At 29.2% G+C, this 22720-nt stretch overlaps 2 protein-coding genes across 2 annotated transcripts; one reads left to right on the top strand and one right to left on the bottom strand.

The window, feature by feature from the left end:
- Nucleotides 1-1257: 1257 nt before the first annotated feature.
- On the top strand, nucleotides 1258-3537 carry LOC103492450 (cysteine proteinase inhibitor A-like). Its single transcript, XM_008452826.3, has 3 exons — nucleotides 1258-1546; nucleotides 2349-2557; nucleotides 3346-3537. Exons 1-2 carry the CDS (start codon nucleotides 1445-1447, stop codon nucleotides 2547-2549), a joined length of 303 nt encoding a protein of 100 aa, XP_008451048.1. The 5' UTR covers nucleotides 1258-1444; the 3' UTR covers nucleotides 2550-2557; nucleotides 3346-3537.
- Nucleotides 3538-5184: 1647 nt separating this feature from the next.
- LOC103492449 (uncharacterized) lies at nucleotides 5185-14256 on the bottom strand. The gene is made up of 14 exons (XM_008452825.3): nucleotides 13852-14256; nucleotides 13711-13751; nucleotides 12940-13032; nucleotides 12148-12222; nucleotides 11396-11445; nucleotides 10747-10836; nucleotides 10568-10624; nucleotides 9893-9962; nucleotides 9158-9259; nucleotides 9036-9088; nucleotides 8580-8730; nucleotides 8406-8490; nucleotides 5731-5859; nucleotides 5185-5620 (listed from the first exon to the last, which is right to left on the bottom strand). The coding sequence occupies exons 1-14, from the start codon at nucleotides 14150-14152 to the stop codon at nucleotides 5439-5441; spliced, it is 1479 nt and encodes a 492-aa protein (XP_008451047.1). The 5' UTR covers nucleotides 14153-14256; the 3' UTR covers nucleotides 5185-5438.
- Between the last annotated feature and the right edge of the window lie 8464 nt (nucleotides 14257-22720).

Below are 22720 nucleotides of genomic sequence, written 5' to 3'. Positions count from 1 at the left end.
TACCAAACCGACCCTTTAAAACTAATTTTAATTAATCAAGTCAACCACCTAAATAATATGTTTGAATTGGCTTAATAAAAAAAAAAAAACGATCATAGTTTTTTTAAAAAGATATTGTAATACAATTTGGGATGAGGAATTTTGAACTCATACCTCTTGTTCTTAGATACATATATATAAGTGTAAGTTGAGTTTTGTGAAATTCATACCGTTTTTTTTTCTCGTAAAACAACTTCACTGCCCCAACAGCTTTGTTAAATAACTTTAAAAAAAGTGTCATTTATGGCTACTAGTTGGCAGTACTTTGTTAGGTAAGAGCCTTAACATTTATTTGTAGCTTCAATAACATTTAAACAATCTAAATTATTGAATTATAAGTTTTAGAAATTAAATGTTTGAACTTTAAACCTCATCGATGTGTTTTGAATGTTTCAAAACGGTTAATTAATGACATCTTTAAACTTCTAATTTTTATGTTTAATGTTTGAATGAATCAACTTTTAATGTTTGAATAAATTTTGTTATAATTACAATATTTAAAATATTGCTATACGATTGATTAATATCCATAAGATTGCTACCCATTAAATTTTTATTTTTAAAAAATTGTCTTTAAAGTTTAATTTATACTTTTTCATATACTTTTTCCTCTCTCAAAAAAAAAAAAAAAAAAAAACTAAATACTAAAAACAAAAACAATCGTCACTAAACCTAAGATGATTATAACAACATAAAATCATTCTAGTGACATTTTTAGGGGTGGGGAAGAATTTGTTCATTGACAAGAACAACTTAGTTCAACTGATATATAAGTGAGACATTTTCAAATATAACAAAATGTACTAAAATATTTATAAAATATAGTAAGATTTGCGATTCTATCGATCATAAGTGTATCATTTGTATTTTGTAAATACTTTAATCAGTGTGTCACTTACAATAATTTTTTTATGAAAAATATCATAAATAAAAAATGATTAAAAATATTTACAAAAATTTAGATTTATTGACGATAAATTTGAAATTAAATATAAACTTTATTATATTTTATAAATATTTTGATTTATTTTATCATATTTGAAAACGTCGTAATCTTTTGTATTAAAAAAAAAAACAATTTGTTCTCAAAGCTTGGTCCCACCTAATATTTTTCTTTTCTTCTTTTTATTTTCTTTAATGTATTTTATTAAAAGAAAGAAAGAAAGAAAGAAAATAAAAATAAGAAAACCAATAGTATAATGGAAAGAAGAAAGAAAAAAGAAGAGCGTGTTCCTCACGCTCCATTATTCACGGAAGTCTCCCATGACGATTCTTCAGACCAATCAATGCTTCTCCCCCTTCTTAAATTCTATAAAATGGAAGCCTTGGAATGCCAAGGAAGAACCAAATCCATCAATCAATCTATCCATCAATCTCTCTCTGATTTTGAACTGAAGAGATCGTAATGGCGACTGTTGGAGGTATTAAGGATGTTCCTTCAAACGAGAACAGCATCGAGATGGATGAACTTGCTCGTTTTGCTGTTGCCGAACACAACAAGAAAGAGGTTTGGTTTTCCTTTTCCTATTTCATTTCGTTATTTCTTAATTGGGTTCTGTTTCGTTTTTTGTTCTGTCCCTAATTTTCTGTGGTTTCTGCGTTTATTTACCCTTCCATTTTTGTGCTCTTGCCTATATTCGTTTTGATTGTGGATACTGGATGATCATTTTCTTCAATTTATAACGAAGTTTTCTGTATTACTTCTCAAATGAACAGGAAGAATAATGGGTTGGATAGAGATTGGGATTTAAGTCTTGTAATTTTACTTTCCCATGATAATTCTTTTTTGTATAAATTGCATGGGATTAATAAGAAAAAAATCTCGATGTCTTCTAGATCCAATCCTTGGGTTAGGGAAAAGTTATGTGATTTGGATTGGGCACCAATTCGATAGAACAACTACATTATAGTTAAACCTTTGGAGATTGGGGCACCAATTCGATGGAACAACTACATTATAGTTAAACCATCGGAGATTGGTGCAATGATAAAATGGTTGAGTTCTATAAAGGGATAATAAGTAACAAGTTTAATCTACGGTGGCCATCTATCTAATATTTAATATCCTACAAGTTTTCTAAAATAGAATTAAGCAAGTTAGATAATAAAGTTAGACTTGGGATAAGAAAATTTGTCATGAGTCTTGAATTTGTAATCTTCTCTAGGAGTTATCAGGAAAAAAAAAAAAACTTAGAATTCACATCTAATGATCCTTATGAGTCATCCATACTGCGACGGTCGTATCGAACAGTTTTGCCGTGGATATCAGGTAATCAAAATGTTCTGATTGAGATAATTTATGTGTGCAGAATTCACTTCTGGAATTCAGCAAGGTTGTGAAGGTGAAGCAGCAGGTGGTCGCTGGCACAGTTTATTACATAACTGTTGAGGTAACTGAGGGAGGCCAGAAGAAGGTTTATGAAGCCAAGATCTGGGTCAAGCACTGGGAGAATTTTAAGCAGCTTCAAGAGTTCAAGCTTGTTGATGCCTCCGTGGGCTCCTCTGCTTAGTTTGCTAGGTAACCATCAAACTGTTAAGCATTATCATGGTACTTCAAAATCTAAACTTTAAGCATCTAATACTATATTTTAATGTACATAAAATGCCTCCTTTGCCTGCTCAATTAAAAGCCTTGATAATTTCATTTTTAGTCTCTGTTATTAGAATTATGCTTGGTGTTTTCACCGTTTCTTTGATGTAGTTTTCACATTTTCATAAACGGTACATTTGAAGCTTAGACAAGTTTTTAAAGATAGTACAGTTTCAAAAAATCAGAGGAAGCAAATTACACATGATAGAAACTTGTGAGTGAGAGTAGTGTTTATAAACAAATAACGAAAACAAAAAGTTATCTAAGGAGACCAAAGTAGAGCTTGGTTGGCCAATAACGATTTAGTCGAACGAGAGGAAGGAATTTTGTGTGAAGTTGATCTGATTTATGATAGTTTGGGCAACTTTAAAGCCTATTTCTAATGCTAGAATTTCATAAATCTGTATACAAATTTTAGTAGGGACGCTCACATGCAGTAGGACCATGATATATATGAACAATGATGTTGATGTATCAACTGTAATTAGCGTGTAGTCATTTTTAAGGTCGGACGTTCAAATGCTGATACTTCTATTTGTTGTATTAACTCCATTACAAAATTTGCTTGCTTAATAACAAGTATAGGGGCTTTGTGTCTGAGTTTTTTGTTTTAAATCTTTTGCTCTGCATAGAACATGTTTAGTTAGTGAAAATTTTTGGACAGTTTCTTGGATTTGTGTGACACCCTCTAAATCTGATGTGTTTTTGAAATTTAGGGTCCTAAAATCCATGACGATGCGTGGAATAATACGAATGGAGCAGAATCCTTTTCCTTTGATGTGTAGTGTCTTTGATTTAAATAAATTCTGTAAGCTTATGGAGTATGTATGGATATTTATTATCAAATCTCAATAGTTGTTGTGAATTATGTGGCAATTGCATAATATATATGTATTTTCAGGAAGAAATATCATATACTTACCTTAACTGCAAAAATATTAAAGCTTACCTTTCCTTTTCCCCTTCTCTATTGTTTAAATTTGAAATGATAATTGATATCTTATCGATAAAGCTTACCTTTCCTTTTCCCCTTCTCTATTGTTTAAATTTGAAATGATAATTGATATCTTATCGATAAAGTTAAAGCTCCAATATACCTCATTTTATTTATCAAATTTTTTATAATACTTCATGCAAACAACATTGTGATACTGAAAATTTCTTTTGGAAGTAAGATTTGTTTTTGAAGTTTATTTTTAAAATCCTATTTTGGTCTTTAAACTTTGTATTTGTTCTATTTTCATCCTTTAACTTTTAAAAACGTTTGTTTTGGTTTTCGAATTTTTGAAAAATGGCTTATGTTAATCCATGTCGTTAAAATTCATGATTTGACTTCTATCTTTGAGATGATTAAACTATACATTTATCATATTAATTAAATTGATAAATAACCGATAAATCTTGCTAATTTATTTACTAAATCTTTTATGCCAACCGAAAAACATAATCAACACACTTAATCAAATAAGTCCAAATTTAAAACTAATTTTATTTTCTAACACACTTAATCAAATAAACCCAAATTAAAAATTAATTTTGGTTATTTTTTATACTAATTCTAAATCTCTCATGTCTGCCCACCACTTATTTATATTTTTTTCAAATTGAAATCTCGAAGCTATTTTTTAATTGAAATCTTGAAGCAAATAAAAAAAATTGAGTAGAATAAAAAATAAAATAGAATTGACATATTGATGTTTACCATCTATGGCGAGTAAAGTAACTTAGAAAAATAAAATAAGTATAACAGATATATAAAATAGATTCTACAAAATTGTAGATATATATTCTCGAAATCACAAAACCACAAAAAGAAAAAAGAAAAAGAAAGAATTGGAAAAAAAGAAAAAACACATCAATGAATCACAAAACATACGAAATTTGAGCTAAAAGAAATCTAGGTGTCATATGAACTAAACTCATGTTCACGTGATTTCATTATTTCACATAAGCTGAAATGCTCTTTTTAAAAGTTCAATAAACAAAATAAAATAAAATACAAAGATTATCAACTAAAGTGCAATTTAACCCATTCATTAGAGGAGGAGGAGGCAAGGATTTAAGATCTTTGGAGTTTTGATTTGAGGAGGCCGCTTTGAAGTTCATGGAGCTGCCCTTATGTTATTTATTATTTTCTTTCATTGAAAAAAATAACAAGACGTCTAAAATGCAAAAGTCAAAGGAGTCGGCGGTGGGTTTTTGTTTAGAAAAAGAAATATTATCATCTAATGCCGGAAGAAGCCATGGTGTAATCTCTAAAATAAGATAAGTAATAGGGAATAAAGTCCAATTGAAAGTGATTTAGTGTGGAATACAATTAGATTCTTCTCAATGAAATATGAGTCATTTCTCCAAATAAAAAAGTATAACCATATTTATTAAACAATGATTGCTCAACACAATTTTTTTATTTTATTATTATTATTATTACAATTTGAATAGAAACTAAAACATTTAAAGTAATTATAATGAATATCCATTTTAATAAGCGTATAATATTATTTTAAAAAATTATAAATATAGCAAGATCTATCAACGATTGATCCTATTACTGATAGACTATGACAAATTTTGTTATATTTGTACTTTTTTTAAAAAAAATATTGATAATATAATAATTTTTTAATTACAAATATATCCATGTAACGTGAAGAATGTGTTTAGATAAACAATTATATTTACCTCCTTTCACTAGCACATAACACTATAACATTATATTGAGTAAAAATTTTCAAATGTTGTGGAGGCCTATGAATTGTGAAGTTGAAGGTAGGTTTGCAAGGAAATGAATAAAAATATTCCTCCAAGTTCATAGATGCCCTAAGTTCTCCAACAGTTCTGAGAAAATTACCCATCCAGCACCCCCGATTACGAGTGCAAGAGTGAACATTCCTCCGGGAACCACCTCCGGTAGTTTCACTGATGGGGGTGGTTTCGAATACCGGTCTGACCACGACATTGCAGCTGGAATAATTCCAAACAGCAGCAACACTAGAACATGAATGGAATCATCAGTCAGTGAACAACATGATTTCTTCTTTATGTCAAAGTTTGAAAATAAAATGATGAGAAAAGATGTAGTGATTTTGTCAAATTTTTACCTCCATATGTGCCTGCCAAGTCCAATGATTTGAAAAATATTTCTGGGTCAAGTAACGATAGGATAAGTGGTGGTACTAATGTCAATAGGAATGGCAATGGTTTGCTCTCTCCACTTGGTAGTTTTAGCACTGCACAAACAGAGAGAGAGGAGGTGAAACATGAGTGTAAATGAACGAAAAAGTATTTCACCTTTGTTGTGTTACGAAAAAGTGAGACCGCCGATCCATATACAGTCAATCGAACTCTACTTATTGGGACTTGTTATTAATATTCATAATAATGAACTCCTCCAAAGAAACATGCTTTAGTTTAGACAATTTGTAGGAGTAGCTATGCTAATTAGTACGTACTTCCGCTTTAAGTTAGAGGTTCAGATCTTCATATTTCCATTTGTCTATAAACAAATAAAAATACGCTGATTACTTTAACTAAAATGGAAGGTCGGGTCCTCACCTAGATTTAATGGAACTAACATATTCGGTCCTTAAATTTTTATTTGTAATAATTTAATTTATGTATTTTCAATTTTGTAACAATTTTAGTCTCTGAATCATACGATGTATCTATTTAGTCATTGTATTTATATCATAGAAACTAGTGTTAAGATTTAATAAGATTTATTGCATGAATAAAATTGATAAAATAATTAGATATTCAATATTTTTACTAAATACAAATTTTACATCATAAAAATGGTAATCTAATTTTGATGATTTTTTTTAAAGAATAAATTGTTAAATGACCAACAAGTGATTTTAGTTAATAGTAACATAAAATATAAATATCTATACATGTGGAAGGGGCTGAGTTGTAGTTCTAGTAGAAGCTTCTTTTAAAGGGGCATTAGGTTTTTTATTCTTTTCTTTAAAGTTCCCATTACGGCCTAGCTTTACTCTTCTTAAAGATCGAAAATAGGAAAGACAGAAATAAAAACGCCGCTACAGCAGAGGAAAAAACTAAAATATGGCGAAGAGAACCTTGGGGAAAATCCTGAGAATAGGAAAAAACTTTCCACGCTATATTTCTCCTCTCGTCAACCTACTCAGAATGTGAATTTTCAACTCTAATAATTGGTATATCAATCATTACGGGTGGAATCACGAAGTAATGGAATTGGACTCAAGTTGGATGTTCAGTTTAGATGGCTCCTCAAAATGGCAGATATGGAAAAGAAGAATGGAAGATCTTCTTTACAGTAACAACCTGGAAGCTCCTATTAATGGTGAGTCAAGCAAACCACAACATATGAGAAAAGAAGACTGGGACTTATTGAACAGAAGAACTGTTGCGTATATTCGTTTGAGGGTAGATGACAGTCTGTACCATACATCTCAGATGAGACATCAGCATATTCTTTGTGGAAGAAATTAGAAGAATTGTTCGAGAGAAAAACGAATGAGAACAAACTTTTCTTGGTAAAAAAGCTCGTGAACCTGAAATATGAAGAGGGTACTTCTTCAATTTCCAGTCATTTCAGTCAGATGCAAAGCATAATAAATCAATTATCATCAATGGAGGTGGTTTTAGATGATGAGTTGCAAGCTTTATTGCTTCTTAGTTCTTTGCCTGATAATTATTGTGTAAGGTTAGTAGAATCGTTAAACGATATCTCTTCTAGTGAAAAGTTGAGTATGAATGAGGTTAAGAATAGTTTGTTAAATGAAGAGTTAATGAGGATGGCATTGGGTTCTTTAGCTTTAGAGTCGGATGTTCTCGTCACGAAAAATGTTGGTAGTAATTCAAAGGGGAATAATAATTGTAGCGAATCGGGAAGGAAAAGTAGGAGAGAAATTCAATGCTACTATTGAAAGAAGATGGGGCACAAAAAAGTTGAATGTAGAAAATGGAAGACGGTGCAAGATAACTAGAATGTGGAACAAAGGCTTTCAATTATGTGATTTCTATGTCTCGTTGTATTTTGAGCAACGGTCTCTGTTCATTACATCGTCCATGAAAACTTTGTCTCCGTTTAAAAGAAAAGAATACGGAACAAGGGAGTCTTCATACGTGCAGCCTCTCTGGAAAAAGACACAAAAGATGAGGTGTAAAGAGAGAAGGCTGCTCAGAACTCGAAAGATCTTGAGAGAAGGAATAAATTTTCAATGAAAAGCCACTACAGTTGACAAGACAACTCATTTTCTTCTCTGTGTTGGTGAGAATAGAATTTTTCTTAACTTTTCAAGATTGATGTGTTTTCTCCTTCCTTTCTTAAATTACAATAATAATAATAATTATTATTATTATTATTATAACAATATCATAGTTTCTCTTCTAGTTACAACAAAGGACGAATCTGTTGTAATCCTATTAGTCAATAGTGGAAGGTTTTCGAGGATTGTCCTGTTATTTTTCCTTCAAAGTTGATGAGTTTTCAATGTTTTTCTTTCACGTATTTGCATTCATCTGATTGGTCCTTTTCAATTCACTACGAAAGGTAGCATTGGGACCCTTCCCAGTTTGTCTATTTTTGTATACCATATATTTTGATAAGAAACAAAGGTATATAAGAGAACCAAAAGAAACAGCCAATAAAGAACTCAACTCTTGCCTATATAGAACAACCTATATGTGGTATACCGGCTATATTTCTGTATACCTTATACAGAACACAACTCAGTTAACAATAAAACAAAATATAGTTGATTCTATAAAATTGATGAGAGAAGTCACTTACAGTCGGCAAGAAAATCGGACAATCCTAAAACAAATCCAATGTATGAAGTTGCAATTGCCATAAGAGAGAAGACCTCTACAATGGGCTGCATAGAAATTTTGTTTATAGTCGCTTAATTAAGTCATCCGATAAAAGTGCAATAGAGTACATAAACTAAGCAGTCCAAGAACTTACTCCTACGGCTCCATTCGTTGATCTCAATTGCTGTAATGGGTCTAATATCTTATCTGATCCCATTTCAAGATTTGAAATAGTCCCTAGAATGACACCATTCCAGACAAGAAATAGAACCAACGGTATTGCAGTCCCAAGAACAATGGAAGTCCTGAAATTGCCCACTCAACGTTAAGGACAACAAGCAATTGTTTTAAGATGACCATTCGAACTATACGATGACTCGAATCAATGCCCAGCTGATTACGGGATTAAGCAAGCATACAACATGGTGAAACAATGACAACCATTTTTTTGAAGATTGTGGAAATGTGCGCAGAATAAGGAACCGTACATATGTAAGTAGTTTTAGAAAATCTATCATACTGTAAAATTAATATTATGATGCAGTGAACCAAATGAAGAACAAATGGAATTACAAATGTTGTCAAATATTGAACAGGAAATATTTGTCACCTTACTTTTGTCAGGTTTCCTTCCAAATTCGTACATAGCACTGGCACCACATTCTGGGAAATGAATCACATCATGTAAGCATTCACATAACAGTTTTGAAATATACCATTATGGGAATTTACCTGGTAAACAAATGAAAGGGCAATTATGGGTATACTCAAAGGCACAGCTTCGAAATTAGCTCTAACAAGAGCATCCCAGTGCAGACCTCCACTAGCGACTGCCTAATAAAGTAATTTTGATATGTGACCATTTATCAAGCAGTAAGTCAAAAATCGACGAAAAAACGTTTTGATTTCCATCACATCAAATAAAAACATTTGATTGACTACAACAGACTCTTACGTGCACGTCGACTAACCTCACTAGACAACTAGCTTGACCCTAAAAAATATGGATTGAACCCATGATCTCTTAGTCTTTACCGAGAAAATGTCACCTTTTTTGTCACTAATCCAACTCATGATGGTTTAACAGTATATTCAATTTTAATTGAACTTCAATATTAGTCCTAGCATTAGTCAACTGAGAGAAATGGACCTCCGTAAGACAATGAAAGCAGTGAAATTCAATGCTCTTTCAAATTAATAGTGCTCGCATGAGACGACTAGAAAATGAAGCTTCAATCCAACTACATTATCCGCAAAAAATGTAAAATGAAGTTAGCTACTCAATGGAACTTCTCTAGTAAATTTTGCTCTCAACCACAACGTTATCAGGAATATTCAAGAAAATATGGTTAGTCTATATTAACTCGTGTATCCATACCAAATACAACATGAGGTTACTTGCTAGTTGTGCTACCTAATAATTAGCTTGAAGCTAATGTAGTTACTGAAGTGAAGTGAACATATTACCACAAGACCTGCAAAGGAAACGATGATACCAAGTACTAGGGCTCCGTTGATAGCACCAATAACACGTTGGCTGCATTTAAAAACATATTTGCAGTCAATTCCCAGCAGAATTGGCTGCAATTTTATTTATTTATATGTGTAAACACATACACAAATTTATGAATATGAACCTAAATCAATAGATGAAAGTGTAGATTGTTTTACTTTCTTTCTCCTCCCATAAGAAACAAGATACATGTACACAGTTTACAGGAAAATAGACTATTTAACAATTAGAAACAATTTCATCAATGAATGAAATATCCAAAGAGATACAAAAGGACTATAAATGAGACTCTAGATGAAAATGATTAAAGAAGGGAGAGAATCACAAAACATTTAAAAAGAAGGGAGGAAGCAAATTTAACATAGTCTGAAGTCTCTCTAGAACTCCTACAATCATTTCCTAATCTCGTTCTTTTACAAAACCAAAACCATAAGGAAGAACAAAGAGAGGATTGTATTATCTTCCAAAGGTCTGAAAATGTTTTCCACCAAAGATGCGCTGGAGAAGGATATTTCAAGAGAAAAGAGTGATATTTTCAGTTTATATTTTACAGAAGCAGCACTCAATTAGGAAGAAAAACATAAGCCAGATGAAATGATACAAGTACCAACACAGAACGAAGCACAAACCTTCCGAAGTAGCATACGCCTCCAAATATCAAAGAGAACAAGGTTGCACTCTCCCATCTGCAATGACAATGCTGGATCAACACCAAAACAACACATTTTCTTTGTAGGATTGCATAGATTAGAAAGATAAGTAAGTTCTAATACTAGGGTTCTACGAAGGTTGGTCTCCTTGTTCATACAAGGGAATGCCGAGAAAATTGGTCAAGATGTCTGAAGAACGAGCCACATAAGCAACCAGAAGCGCGTAGTGAATAAGGATGTATGACCAACTGCAAGTTGTAAATTATTGTTGTCAGAATTGACAGACAGAGACTGGAAAAAAATGGAAAAATAAATAAAGTAGGCCCTAATGGATAAACGGATTGAGAAGTACAGTGAAAACTGGTTTATCACGCCATTCCACTGCTTAATTTTCTTTTGACCCGTATCCTTTCCATTGAACGTCATATAATGAGACTCAATGACGCAAGTATAACTCACAAGAAGTATGGCTTCTGTCTACCATAATTGTTCTACTTAAATTACTGCCTTGTTCTAAGTCTATTACAGCCACACCTTTTATCCAACCATAAGGAGTATATACTAAAATGATGAATAACTCTTTTTTTAATGGTAAAAGCTCCATAGAGAAACATTTACGTTACCACTAAAATTTTTCAAATTGAACAATAGTACAACCAGCATCAGCGTGTAAGGCATCAAGTTGATACCAATAGTTAAAATCGACAGAGATACTAGCGACATTTTGCTTGTACAAGAATTTAAAATTTCTACTTTGAGAAGAAAAAGCAGACAGTAATGTGCCTAATACAACAAATCTCAGCCTACCAAGAAACTTGAACTCCAACTGTCCCAAGTGTTCTCATGGCCATCGATACCTGGAACATTAGAACTGACTCTTAGATCTCGATGTCTAGGCTTATCACATGCTAAAGATACTGAATCAGAAAATATGAAATTAGTGGTCGGGTTCAAATTACCAAACGCAATAGCATAAAGAATGAACTTGGAAAACTTGAGAATGAAATGCATTCACAAAAGCGTAAAGTATGAACTTGGAAAACTTAAAGTTTAATGCGTCCCTTCTCTACTCATTCCAGTATAGAATTTGAATGACAAAGTATTCAAAATTCAAAATAACTTCCACATTACAATACCAGAACTTTATTTTCTTAATAACTTTAGCATGCTCATTTTTTTGTAGGTTTGCTTGCGGATAAATTTCACTTTTCTCCAGTTTAGAAGTTGTATAACTTATTATTCAGATATATTTGATTTAGTTTTCCTGATTATACAACAATGAGGAACAGCACACTTTCTATAATAAATAGAACAGTACTTTAATATCTGTTAGGGGAAGGTAGAAAATTATTTAATTAATTGAAAACGATTTCCTATCAGAACTTTGATCGATAATAAAAAAACAACATGGGAATGAGTTTCATTACTTTTAATTATGATATATTTTTTTTCACAATGCTCAAGTTGAATGACAAGCATCCGGAGTATGTATTTATCCTTGCAGAAACTAATATATTCATTATATTTCACCATAGAACTTTACAAACAAAAGAGTTTACCAGAGACACGCCACCGGAACCCAGTTCACACATGGTATTCACGTTGACTTCAGCAATTAGCAGTCCTGTTACAACCTGCATGGTTCAGTTTTGTAATTGACTTGCTATAGGAAAAAAATGAACAAAGGGTGCCAATCTGCTACAAATTGATGAAAATACATCCAATCATTGGACAACAACCAATCATGAAAATCTGATGTTCATGTTAGGTTGTTTTCCAATTTGAGTATCAATATTTTTTAGAAATGCATCAAACACTAAAAAAAACACTTGTTAAAGTATACTAAATAAACACATATATAACAAAACAAAAATAAATTTGAGAACAAAACATATGAATACTTAGCTCATGAAAATTTGAGCACCACACTCTTATCCAAAAAAGAAAAGAAAAGAAAATTTAAGCCACAAAAACAAAATTTGAAAGAAACCTCAGCAAGCCAAAGTAGGTCAAATATTTTTTGGAAATGCATCAAACACTTGTTAAAGTATGCTAAATAGACACATACATAACAAAATAATATATTCTGAGAGCAAATCATAAAAATGCTAACTTGTTGGCTTTGAACTTCCTTCGTATACAAAAATGATACATGCTATTAAAAATGTATATTTTAAACTAGATTTAACGTAATAATAACACAATACAATATTCATTCAAAATAGAAAGAAATGATGTAGAATCTAGATGCACAACCTCATTCAGACTGCTGCATTCTATTGCAAATTGGAATTCTAATGTACTAATAAAATTTGATAAATATAACAAACAAGCTACTGCTGTCATTTTACCATGTACACCCAACAACATGTGCACGTAATAGCTGAGGCTAGAAATCCGGATTCTTGAGTTACGGCAGGAATGGCGAGGATCCCAGCACCAATCTGTAGACAACAACATATGTTTTTACAATCTCAAATAATACAATAGACTATTAAGAGTGCTACCCAATTCATTTTTCTTTTTAGTTTAGCAATGAGTGAGGTTGGAGAATATGAACTCTGACCTCTTTGTCAACCACTTGAGCTATGCACAAGTTGGCATATTGCCTATGATTTACTTACAGACTCTTATTCCATTCGAACATAAAAGTTATAAATAAATAATGTTACTGGTAGAAAACTCATAATTGAAACCGTAAGTAAGTAATACACATTAGTCCATTTACAACTTATCATCATATCTTTTTGTCACCTATAGTTTATGGAAACATTTTGTAATTGCCTGTTTGCTAAAACCATTAGCCCTCGGTTAAGAAGACGTTTAATTTCATTTAGGGGTATCTGGCCAACCAACTGCTTAGATTGCTGATAAACAACTCAACAACTCAACTTCAATAGTGAACCCTACTGAAATTTTCACATTCATTAGGATCTCCATCTTTCATTCTTTTTATATTTTACACATTTATCTAGAAATTTCATCTCACACCTCTATTCTTCCTAACTGCAAACACCCTGAGAGAAATATGGCAAGAGATATAAACAAAAAATCCTAGTCAACTATTTTCCAAATGAAATTAGAAGAGAAAAGGGAAGAACGTTAAAGGATAAGATGCTTACAGTAGTCCCAGCCACCAGGAAAATGGCGCTTGATAAACTTCCTAGAAATCAAAGACAAAAAGAAATGAAGTTAAATTATATTAGTTTTAAACTTCCAATGAAAACGGCAATCAACTAATCAACAAGGACCGGAAAAATCACCTGGTTCTCGCTTGAACGTAACTTGATTAAGGTTAGAGAACAGCCGCTCCAACACGTACTCTTCCGATTCCACTTCCTTATCGATTTTCTTCTCTTGTCCAGACACAGAAGACTTCACCGGCCTCCGCGAGAAGCAGGTAGAAACTGCTTTCAATCTTGGAAGTTGAAGCTTGAGAGGACGCTGCTGAAATGACTTGTTAGTCGACCACAGGCAAGTTACATTCTGATGAGACAAATTGATGCTTCTTCTTTTCGATTGAACTACGGGAAATGGAAGTCGAAGAGAGGAAGAGATTGACATATGGAATCCGATCCTCACTACCGTCCGAACGGCCGGGCGAAACAAGTAGAAGAGGAGCGACCTTTGTGGGAGAAAGTTGAAAAAGGAAACCGATTAAGAAGGTGAAGCCATGGTCGGTTCTGAAGAGCTTCGCAGAATGGTGGACCCACTAAACTGAATACAGATAACGTGGGACCATTAACGTAATCCAAACTTTATTTTAATTAATTTTGATTTAATTGTTTAATTTAAAAAATAAGTTATTTTAAAAAAAAAAATTAAAGTATTTGAAAGCAGTTAAAAGTAAATTATTTTTAAAAAAATCAAAGCGTTTGAAAGTAGTTTTTTAGTATATTTTAAACAATATTTACATAAAATAATTTATATAAAAATAAGTTTCTTCGGGAACATTTTTTTCATAAATCAATTTAAAGGGATTTTTACTTAAATTTAGTTTTTTAAATAGTAACCAATCCTTTTTAATTTTTTAGTAATTTTGATTGCATTTCACCTCTATATAAAATAGCCTTACGGTGTTGATTAATTAAAATTTGGTATATAGCCTATAAAGTGAAGTTGGTATTGGAAATTCGGGTCGAAAATATAATTACTACTATATCGATTAATTTATATTCATTTTGGCTCAAATCATTTAATTTTACTATAATTTTAAATGTTTAACTTTTTTTCTTAACTTGAATGAATGAAGGCGTGTAGGACAAAGTTAAGCTATGAAATTTGGAGTTAGAAAGTTATGTTAAGGTTACAAATATGTAAAATGAATTCTCTCAATAAACGTGCAAAATAGTAAAAGAAAAGAAATGAAGCTACTCGAAGTCCCTTTCACGTTGAACTAATTTTAATGTTTATACTTTTAATTGTCAAATTTTGGTATATGTAATCATAAATTTAGCTATTTCAAAATTTATTTTTGTACAAAATTGGTATTTTTCATGTAAAGAATATAATAGGTAAACATGTTTTCAAATTTTATAGTAAAAATGATAATAGATAACCATATATATTTTTAATAAAAAGGTCGAGGTTAATTTACATAAATGTAACAAAACAACTCATGACACGCGATTATTTTTTCATAAATTTCATATGTGCTCTTGCGATTTATATATTCTTTACCATTTATTAATCTCAGACCATCTCAGAGCAACTAAGACTCGAAATCGAATAACTAAAGGCAGAAGTCTTTCATCACAAGGCATCTCGGGTTAATGTATGTCCAAGATCAAATAAAATAAGGAGTTTTAACTACTAAGACCTAAAATAGTATACCATATTACAAAATTGACCCAAACTTCCCAAGTGTTTTACAAATGTCCTAAATGGGTTTATATTTTACACAAATATAGAGTCCAATTGATCAATTTATCAATTTTATTATTAATAATATATTAAAAAAATAGAAAAATGAAATAAGGAAAATGGACCAAGATTAATCTTTATATTTATTAGATATCATATGTAAATATGATATGTGATTAATTATATACACAAAATAAAATCATAGTAGATTGTCAAAATAAATGTCAAAGCATGCATGCATGTATTTAAGCACCTACATAGCATAAATAATATACAAATTTAATAACTTAGAAGTTCAAAGATAATAAAAAGTATTGTTTATGAAAACAAAATGGAGTAGATTTTAATCTAAAAGACAAAAAAAAAAAAAAACGAGTAAATAGAAAAGAAAAAAGAGAGATGGTTGTCGCCCACCCTAAATTATATTATTATTAATAATATAATAACGAAATTTTATTTTTCTCTCGTACCTGTTGCTCTTTTTCTCTATGTTTTAAAGAGAAAAGAAATAAGGATCAAAGGTTAAAGTTAAAAAGATAACGATATAATAGGTAAATAAAAAAATACAATCATTTTTTCTATGCCTTTTTCTTCTCCCTCTATTTTTTTAGAGGGAAGAAAAATGCTAAAAGGTTTTAAAAAGATAATAATGATAAGTAAAAAAAAAAGAGAAAAAACAATAAAATTTTCCTTATACATTTTTATTTCTCTATATATTTAGAAAAAAAGAAAAAAAAAAACAAAGATTGAGATCATAAAGAAACCACTTGTTGTCTGAATGAGGTGCGGATGCTTGACAGTAAATCTATGCCAAATGCAACCTCCAACTAAATTGTGATTTAGTTGCCTAAAAAAAGGAAAATTTGAATGACCAAAAATCACTATTTATATACCACCACAAATTTGAAAATTCAAATAGGTATAAACAAAGGAAATATTAGGTGATTTTGTGTAAAATAAATTAATTAGGTTTTATCAAAAAAATGATTATGCTCATTTAAGTCTTTATTTTCTTTTTTTTTTAATAAAATATTCTTAAAAAAAAAGTTGATTATCATAAGATCTTCTGTTATTACAAAATTTTGTCTTTTTAAAATAATTAAAGCCTTAATATTATTATTATTATTTTAGGTGGCTACACCCGCTACATGACTTCTTTAGTGACTTTGACCAATCTTTAACCATTTGAATTGTGACTGGATTAAAGAAAATCATGTACCCGATACACAGCTTTCCTCCACAACACTTTTACCCAATTTTTACAATATTTTCAACCTAAACCCTTATTTTGTTTATTATTTCGTGGTTGTCTTATTTTTGTCCTTAGTTTGGGAAAAAAAAAACATTGTTTTTGAAACTAGTCTAAATATTTGTTATAAATGTTAGGAAATAAGGACTAATAAGAGATTAAGTAACTAAATATGAAATTTAAATTTGGATTTTTTAAGTTGAACTATTGATTAATTTAATTAATGTACTTTCAAATGTAGGGGAATATTTTCTTTGGTTGTAATAAATTTTAAATATATTCGTCTTCGTATTTTCCAGCCCCTTGTGAGTAAATGGTTAAATATATATATATATATATATATATATATATATATATATATATATATATATATATATATTATACACGAGTTGAGTGTATCAAATAAAACTACTTATACCTCATTATATTTTTCACGTTATACAACGTCTACTACTTTATTTGCCATGTCCGTTATTAAATTATTTATTCATTTAAATCTTAAATATTTTGCTATTAAAATATATTTTTTTTAAAGGAGAATTTTGACAATAGATAATTGGATGGTCACCATTTAACTCAGTAGCCAAAATCTCTAAATTAATGTTTGGATGGTCACCATTTGAGCATTTCAGAGCCATGAGAGGTAAATCTTTGAAACTAATTTGACTTGGTTCCGTCTTGCAATGATTTGCGAGTGTCCAATATGTGTAAATTGGCCAGGTTTGGAATATTTTTGAGATTGTTTCTTGCAATTTGATTAACTTTTTATAGATCTATTATGAAATTAAAGAAATTAAAACGTTTTAATAACAATTCCAAGAATGGAGAGATGGAGAAAATGTCATCAAAATTTAAGAGAATGTAAATGACTTTGAATATTTATATGTAGCAGATTCTTTAATCTTTTTTTACATAAGTATTTCATTTCTCTCTTCTGATATAAGGATTTGATTTCCTTTAATCATTCATAAAATCTTAATTATCTTTTCATTTTTATATTAATCTGCATTTTAATTTTAATTATTGTCAATAAATTAAAAAAAATATACGTTTTAATTTTAGTTACCGTCAATAAATTAAAAAAAAATTAATCTACATTTTAATTTTAATTACCATCGATAAATTAGAACAATCAAAAGTTTACTATTATTTTTTAATAAAAAAGAATTATTAGTTAATCGATTTTTTCTCTATATAAAATGGAGCGAGGGAGAAAGATTTACGTAGTCCTGTAAACAAATGAGCGAAAAGATGTAGCCTTTCGTTTGATGTAGGCTTTGTAGGACTATTCAAAATCAATTCGTAATTAATCAGACCGATTTCCATAGAAATAAATAATAAAATTATTCTTTTAATTTTTATCTATAAATAAATAATTCTTTAATTATAAAAATATAGTTTTTCTTTTTTGGCCTGGCCTTGATCATTTTTTTTCTCTTGTTTTTTCATTTCTCTGAGAGTATTTTGGTTATTTTATTATATTTCTCAAAATATAATTTTAAAACGATTTTATTATTTAATCATAACTAATATATTTGCGGATTTGGATATTGTTTGGTAAGTGATTGGACAATCGTTTAACTTCGTACGTTTAAATTATTTGGTCCACGATTTTTTTTATTTTTGTACAATGATTTAATTTTTTTTTGATAACTTTTTAATAAACTTTAAAAAATTATAATTTGTTTATGGTTTTTTAATAGAAAAGAATGGTTATCTATTAACATTTCTATTTATGCAAATTTTTGGAAATGCATTCCTCATTTCTTTTGTATAAAATTATTATTATTATTACAAAATCTTAATATTTTTTTATTTAATATTAATCTTACCTTTTCAAATCTATTTAGAATTAATTATTTTTTTACAAAAATTTGAATTTAAATAAGTATATAGGACAGTAAAATAAATAAAATTATCTATAAAATAGTTCAAAAATTCAGATTTTGTAAATGTAAATTAATTGTACAATGGTAAAATCTTAGTTACGATATATTTTTTAATATTTAATACTTTAATATATGTTTTTTCAAATTTTTATTTAATTAACTTTAATAAATTTTAGTAACTACTAGTTTTTTTTTTTATGTTTGTTTTTATATATAAAAAAAAACAATTATTTATTAAAGGTTTCATTCTATAAATTCTGGAATTGTATTACCTTTCATGCATGAAAATTATTTTATTATTATTTAACAAATATTATTAAAAAGTAATGTTTATTTAAAATGGCTTTTAAGTACTTACAATTGAAAAACAAAAAGATACTGTTTATAAACATTTAAAAACCAATTCAAAACCGATCTTAAACTTCAAATTTATTGAAAGTGTAAGAATTAAAATTGAATAGAATATAAAATATAAGAACTAAAATTAAATTTTAACTTAATAATGAAATATAGGAATCAAAATTATTAACTATGACTTGCGTTCTTATATTGTCTTTTTAGAATTTACATAAATTTATATCATATACTTCATGAATCTATGTTTAAGTGTTAAAGTTAAAGTTGGCTTTATATAGTTTATTATTTGTTAGTCGATAAATAGCGGAGCTAGTGCTCATTAAAACTTTTTGGAGCTCTCTCATTGATTGTGCTATATTAGTACGTTGTTTCAAGGATAAAGTAGTAGCAAATAAAGTTCGATAAGTTTGCACTAAATTGATTGTCAAACAAAAAAATACCTTTCTACGTATTTTATGTGTAAAATTGACCAAGATACATAGTCATAACAGAGAGGCCAAAAGCTGTAATGTTCTCTTTGGTTTTCCTCCATGTTGATGGATTAGACTTTCAAAATAAAAAATAAAATTGATACTTTAATTTTTATTCCTAAATAGATAAATTTTTAATTATAAAAAATATTTTTTTTCCTGGCCTGGCCTTTTTGAAAATGCAAAAAAAAAAAAACTATTATTTTATTAGATTTATCTAAATATAATTTTAAAACAATTTTATTATTTAATCACAAATAGAGGTAGTTTGTTACCATAGTTTCAAGATTTTGTTTTCTAATTTGTTAAATTTTTTATTTATTGATTTTAACATGCATGGTCATTTGTGATTATTGGACATGTCAATCAAATCAATTAAAGTCAAATTTTCATTTTATAACTAAGTATCCTCACCAAGAATCATGTGATCCGTTTTGGGTGAAAAGTAAATTTAGAAGATTTTGAAGGATATACATAAGATTACTATTAAATACCATGAACTAAATAATTTCAATTATTGAATTTAAAACACTTTCATTGACCAATAATTTTTGTTTTTGATAGGCTAATAGAGATAATCAATAGGATGAAGTTGTCACGTAATAGTCGCAAAACTTATCAAACAAGTGCTTTCATCTTTCACCCATGAAAGAAGGAAGGATTTTAACTAAAAATTTCAAATCCTTGAAATGTGAATACCAATGAAAGTTTGAGGGGAATGATGCCCAACCTCTAAATACAGAACGGCGGCGCGAATGGGAATGAAGTCTCCGACTTGACAGTATTTTCGTATAGAAGACGAGGATTTTGAAGAAGATGGACAACGATTTCTGATTGTTAGGGACGACGGACGGCTTAACTCTTAGGGATCTCATATTCGATGGACAACGGACGACCAAAAGTGAAGAGATTTACGAACTCAATGTACAGCGGATGATGAATGGTATAATCTTAATGTACAGCTGATGAAGAATGAAGAATGGTATAATCTTATGATATAAAGCGCTCTCTTTAAGACGTTTTGCGGCACTGCTCTTGATTGTGCAAACAGATAATAGCCCTATCGTCCCTAGGTTAAAACATACTCTATTGCTCTAACTTTTGTTTAACACAGATAATCTATCGAAGAGAGGAACAATTTTTTTTTTTTTTTTTTTATATTATAGTGATAGATGAGGGGTGGGCAACAGCTGTCACAAATTTATGGTGAGAACCAAACGTGTGGGGAAGAAAATCGTGGAGTCAAACGGTAATAATATTGTAAAAGGTTAATAACGTTAATATCAATTAATTTCCAAAACGATTTTAATTAATGAAAATAAATATAAAAAAATATTTTGGAAAGTCGGAAGAATTTTTTTTAGTAAAAAGAATATATACTATTTTATCTCTCATCTCCATGCCAAACGAGGTGTGGAGATATAAACATATCCATAACTTCGAAACCCAAAATTAATGAATGTGGAAATGCAATTGATAATAAAATAATATTACATTTTCTTTTTCCAAAATTTTCCTCCAATAAACCCTCCTAAAAAATCTTACTATTTTGTTTCCAAAAGATGATTTTTTTTTTTATATTCAATCTTCAATTCTAAAGATTTGGATTAATAATTGGGCAATCACCAGTTAACTTTGTAATTGAAATCTCAAAATTTAGCTTCAAAAACCAATTGATCTTCATCCTATCATTGAAAAATGGAGCACCATTATGACAATCTTTTACCCTCCTAAGCTCTGATTAATTGGAGATATTGAACACCGGAAGGATTCCAGAGCCTGACAAAGACAAATCTCTGAAATAGATTTGACTCAGTTTCGTTTGTCAATGATTTGTGAGTCTCGAATATGTGCTAACGCCTTATTTGAAGTACTTTCGAGATTGTTTCTTGCAATTTGATGGACTTTTCATTTATTTGTTATAAAATTGGAGGAAAAGTTAGGGTTTAAGGTTGATTTCGAAAATTTAAATATTTATATATCGTAAATTTTTAATCCTTTTTACACAAGAATTTCATTTTCCCTTTTCACACAATGATTTCATTTTCTTTATCATTTTCTTTAGTTCATTCATACAATCTTAATTATATATATTTGTTATACTAATCTAAGTTTTAATTACTTTCACTGCATTTTAAATTTTGTTATTAGTTTAGCTAGGGTTGGTTTTTAATAAAAGAGAATAATTATCTATTAACATTTCTACTAATTATTTTAAAAAATATGTTGAATAAGAAATTTTGGAACTTAATAATTCTAACAATGTCGTCACATGTCTTCTTATTATGGCAATTGGATGAAATTAATTATTTTGGTTTAATTAAATATTATTTACTTGGACTAAAATTCAATTAAGCCAAAAAAAACTTAATTTAACCCAAAATAAAATACGACTCAAATCCATGTGATTAAGTTCGTGTTAGTCCATGAACCAGATCAGGCTCAAGTCCCGAGACATAGAAGCCTCTCAACTCCATTTAAGCTCCTTTGAACCTTTGAAGATACAAGCTTTCTTCTAAGACTTTTAACTCTAACTCCAAGAATATCACATGCTTCGCTTTAATAGCCGAGAGAGAATTAGAGGATCAAGTTCAACTGCACGAATCAAATTTATTTGGAAATCTCGTGTGAACAATGTATTCCTAATTTTTTGCATAGAATTATTATTATTATTATTTACAAAATCTCAATATCTTCTTATTTAATATTAATCTACTCTTCCGAATCTATTTTGGAATTATTTATTGTTTTTTACAAAAACTTGAATTTAGATAAGTATATTCAGTGTTAAATAAATTAAATAAATACAAATATTTATAAAATATAACAAATATTCTAATTTATACTTTAAAATATGTTTCTTCAAAATTTTAATTTTATTTTCTTTAACAAATCTTAAATTTAGAAGTACTAGTAGTTCTTTTTTTTTTTTGTTGATTTTTTCACTACAAAAAATCATTATTTATTAGCAGTTTTTCTATAAATTTTGAAACTATATTACATTTATTGTAGGAAAATTATTGTTATTATTATTTAACAAATATAAGTAAAGATTAATTTTGAGAGAAAGGAAGTTTTTAGATTGGTTTTCGAAGTATTTATAATTAAAAGAACAAAAGAACGAAAATTAGTGTTTGTAAACATTTAGAAGAAGGTGGGATGTTATCGTATAAATTTAAAACAAAAATAAAATAAAATTGATATTTCCAAAGAAAATAATAATAAAGAAACGTTATTTAGGTTATAAAATGTATATTTAATTCTCACATTAGATTAAATTGTTAAATTAAATGTTGGGTAGATG

The sequence above is a fragment of the Cucumis melo genome, chromosome 2, assembly GCF_025177605.1.
Source record: "Cucumis melo cultivar AY chromosome 2, USDA_Cmelo_AY_1.0, whole genome shotgun sequence".
In the NCBI taxonomy this organism is placed as follows: domain Eukaryota; kingdom Viridiplantae; phylum Streptophyta; class Magnoliopsida; order Cucurbitales; family Cucurbitaceae; genus Cucumis; species Cucumis melo.
This window is presented reverse-complemented; position numbering and strand designations above follow the sequence as displayed.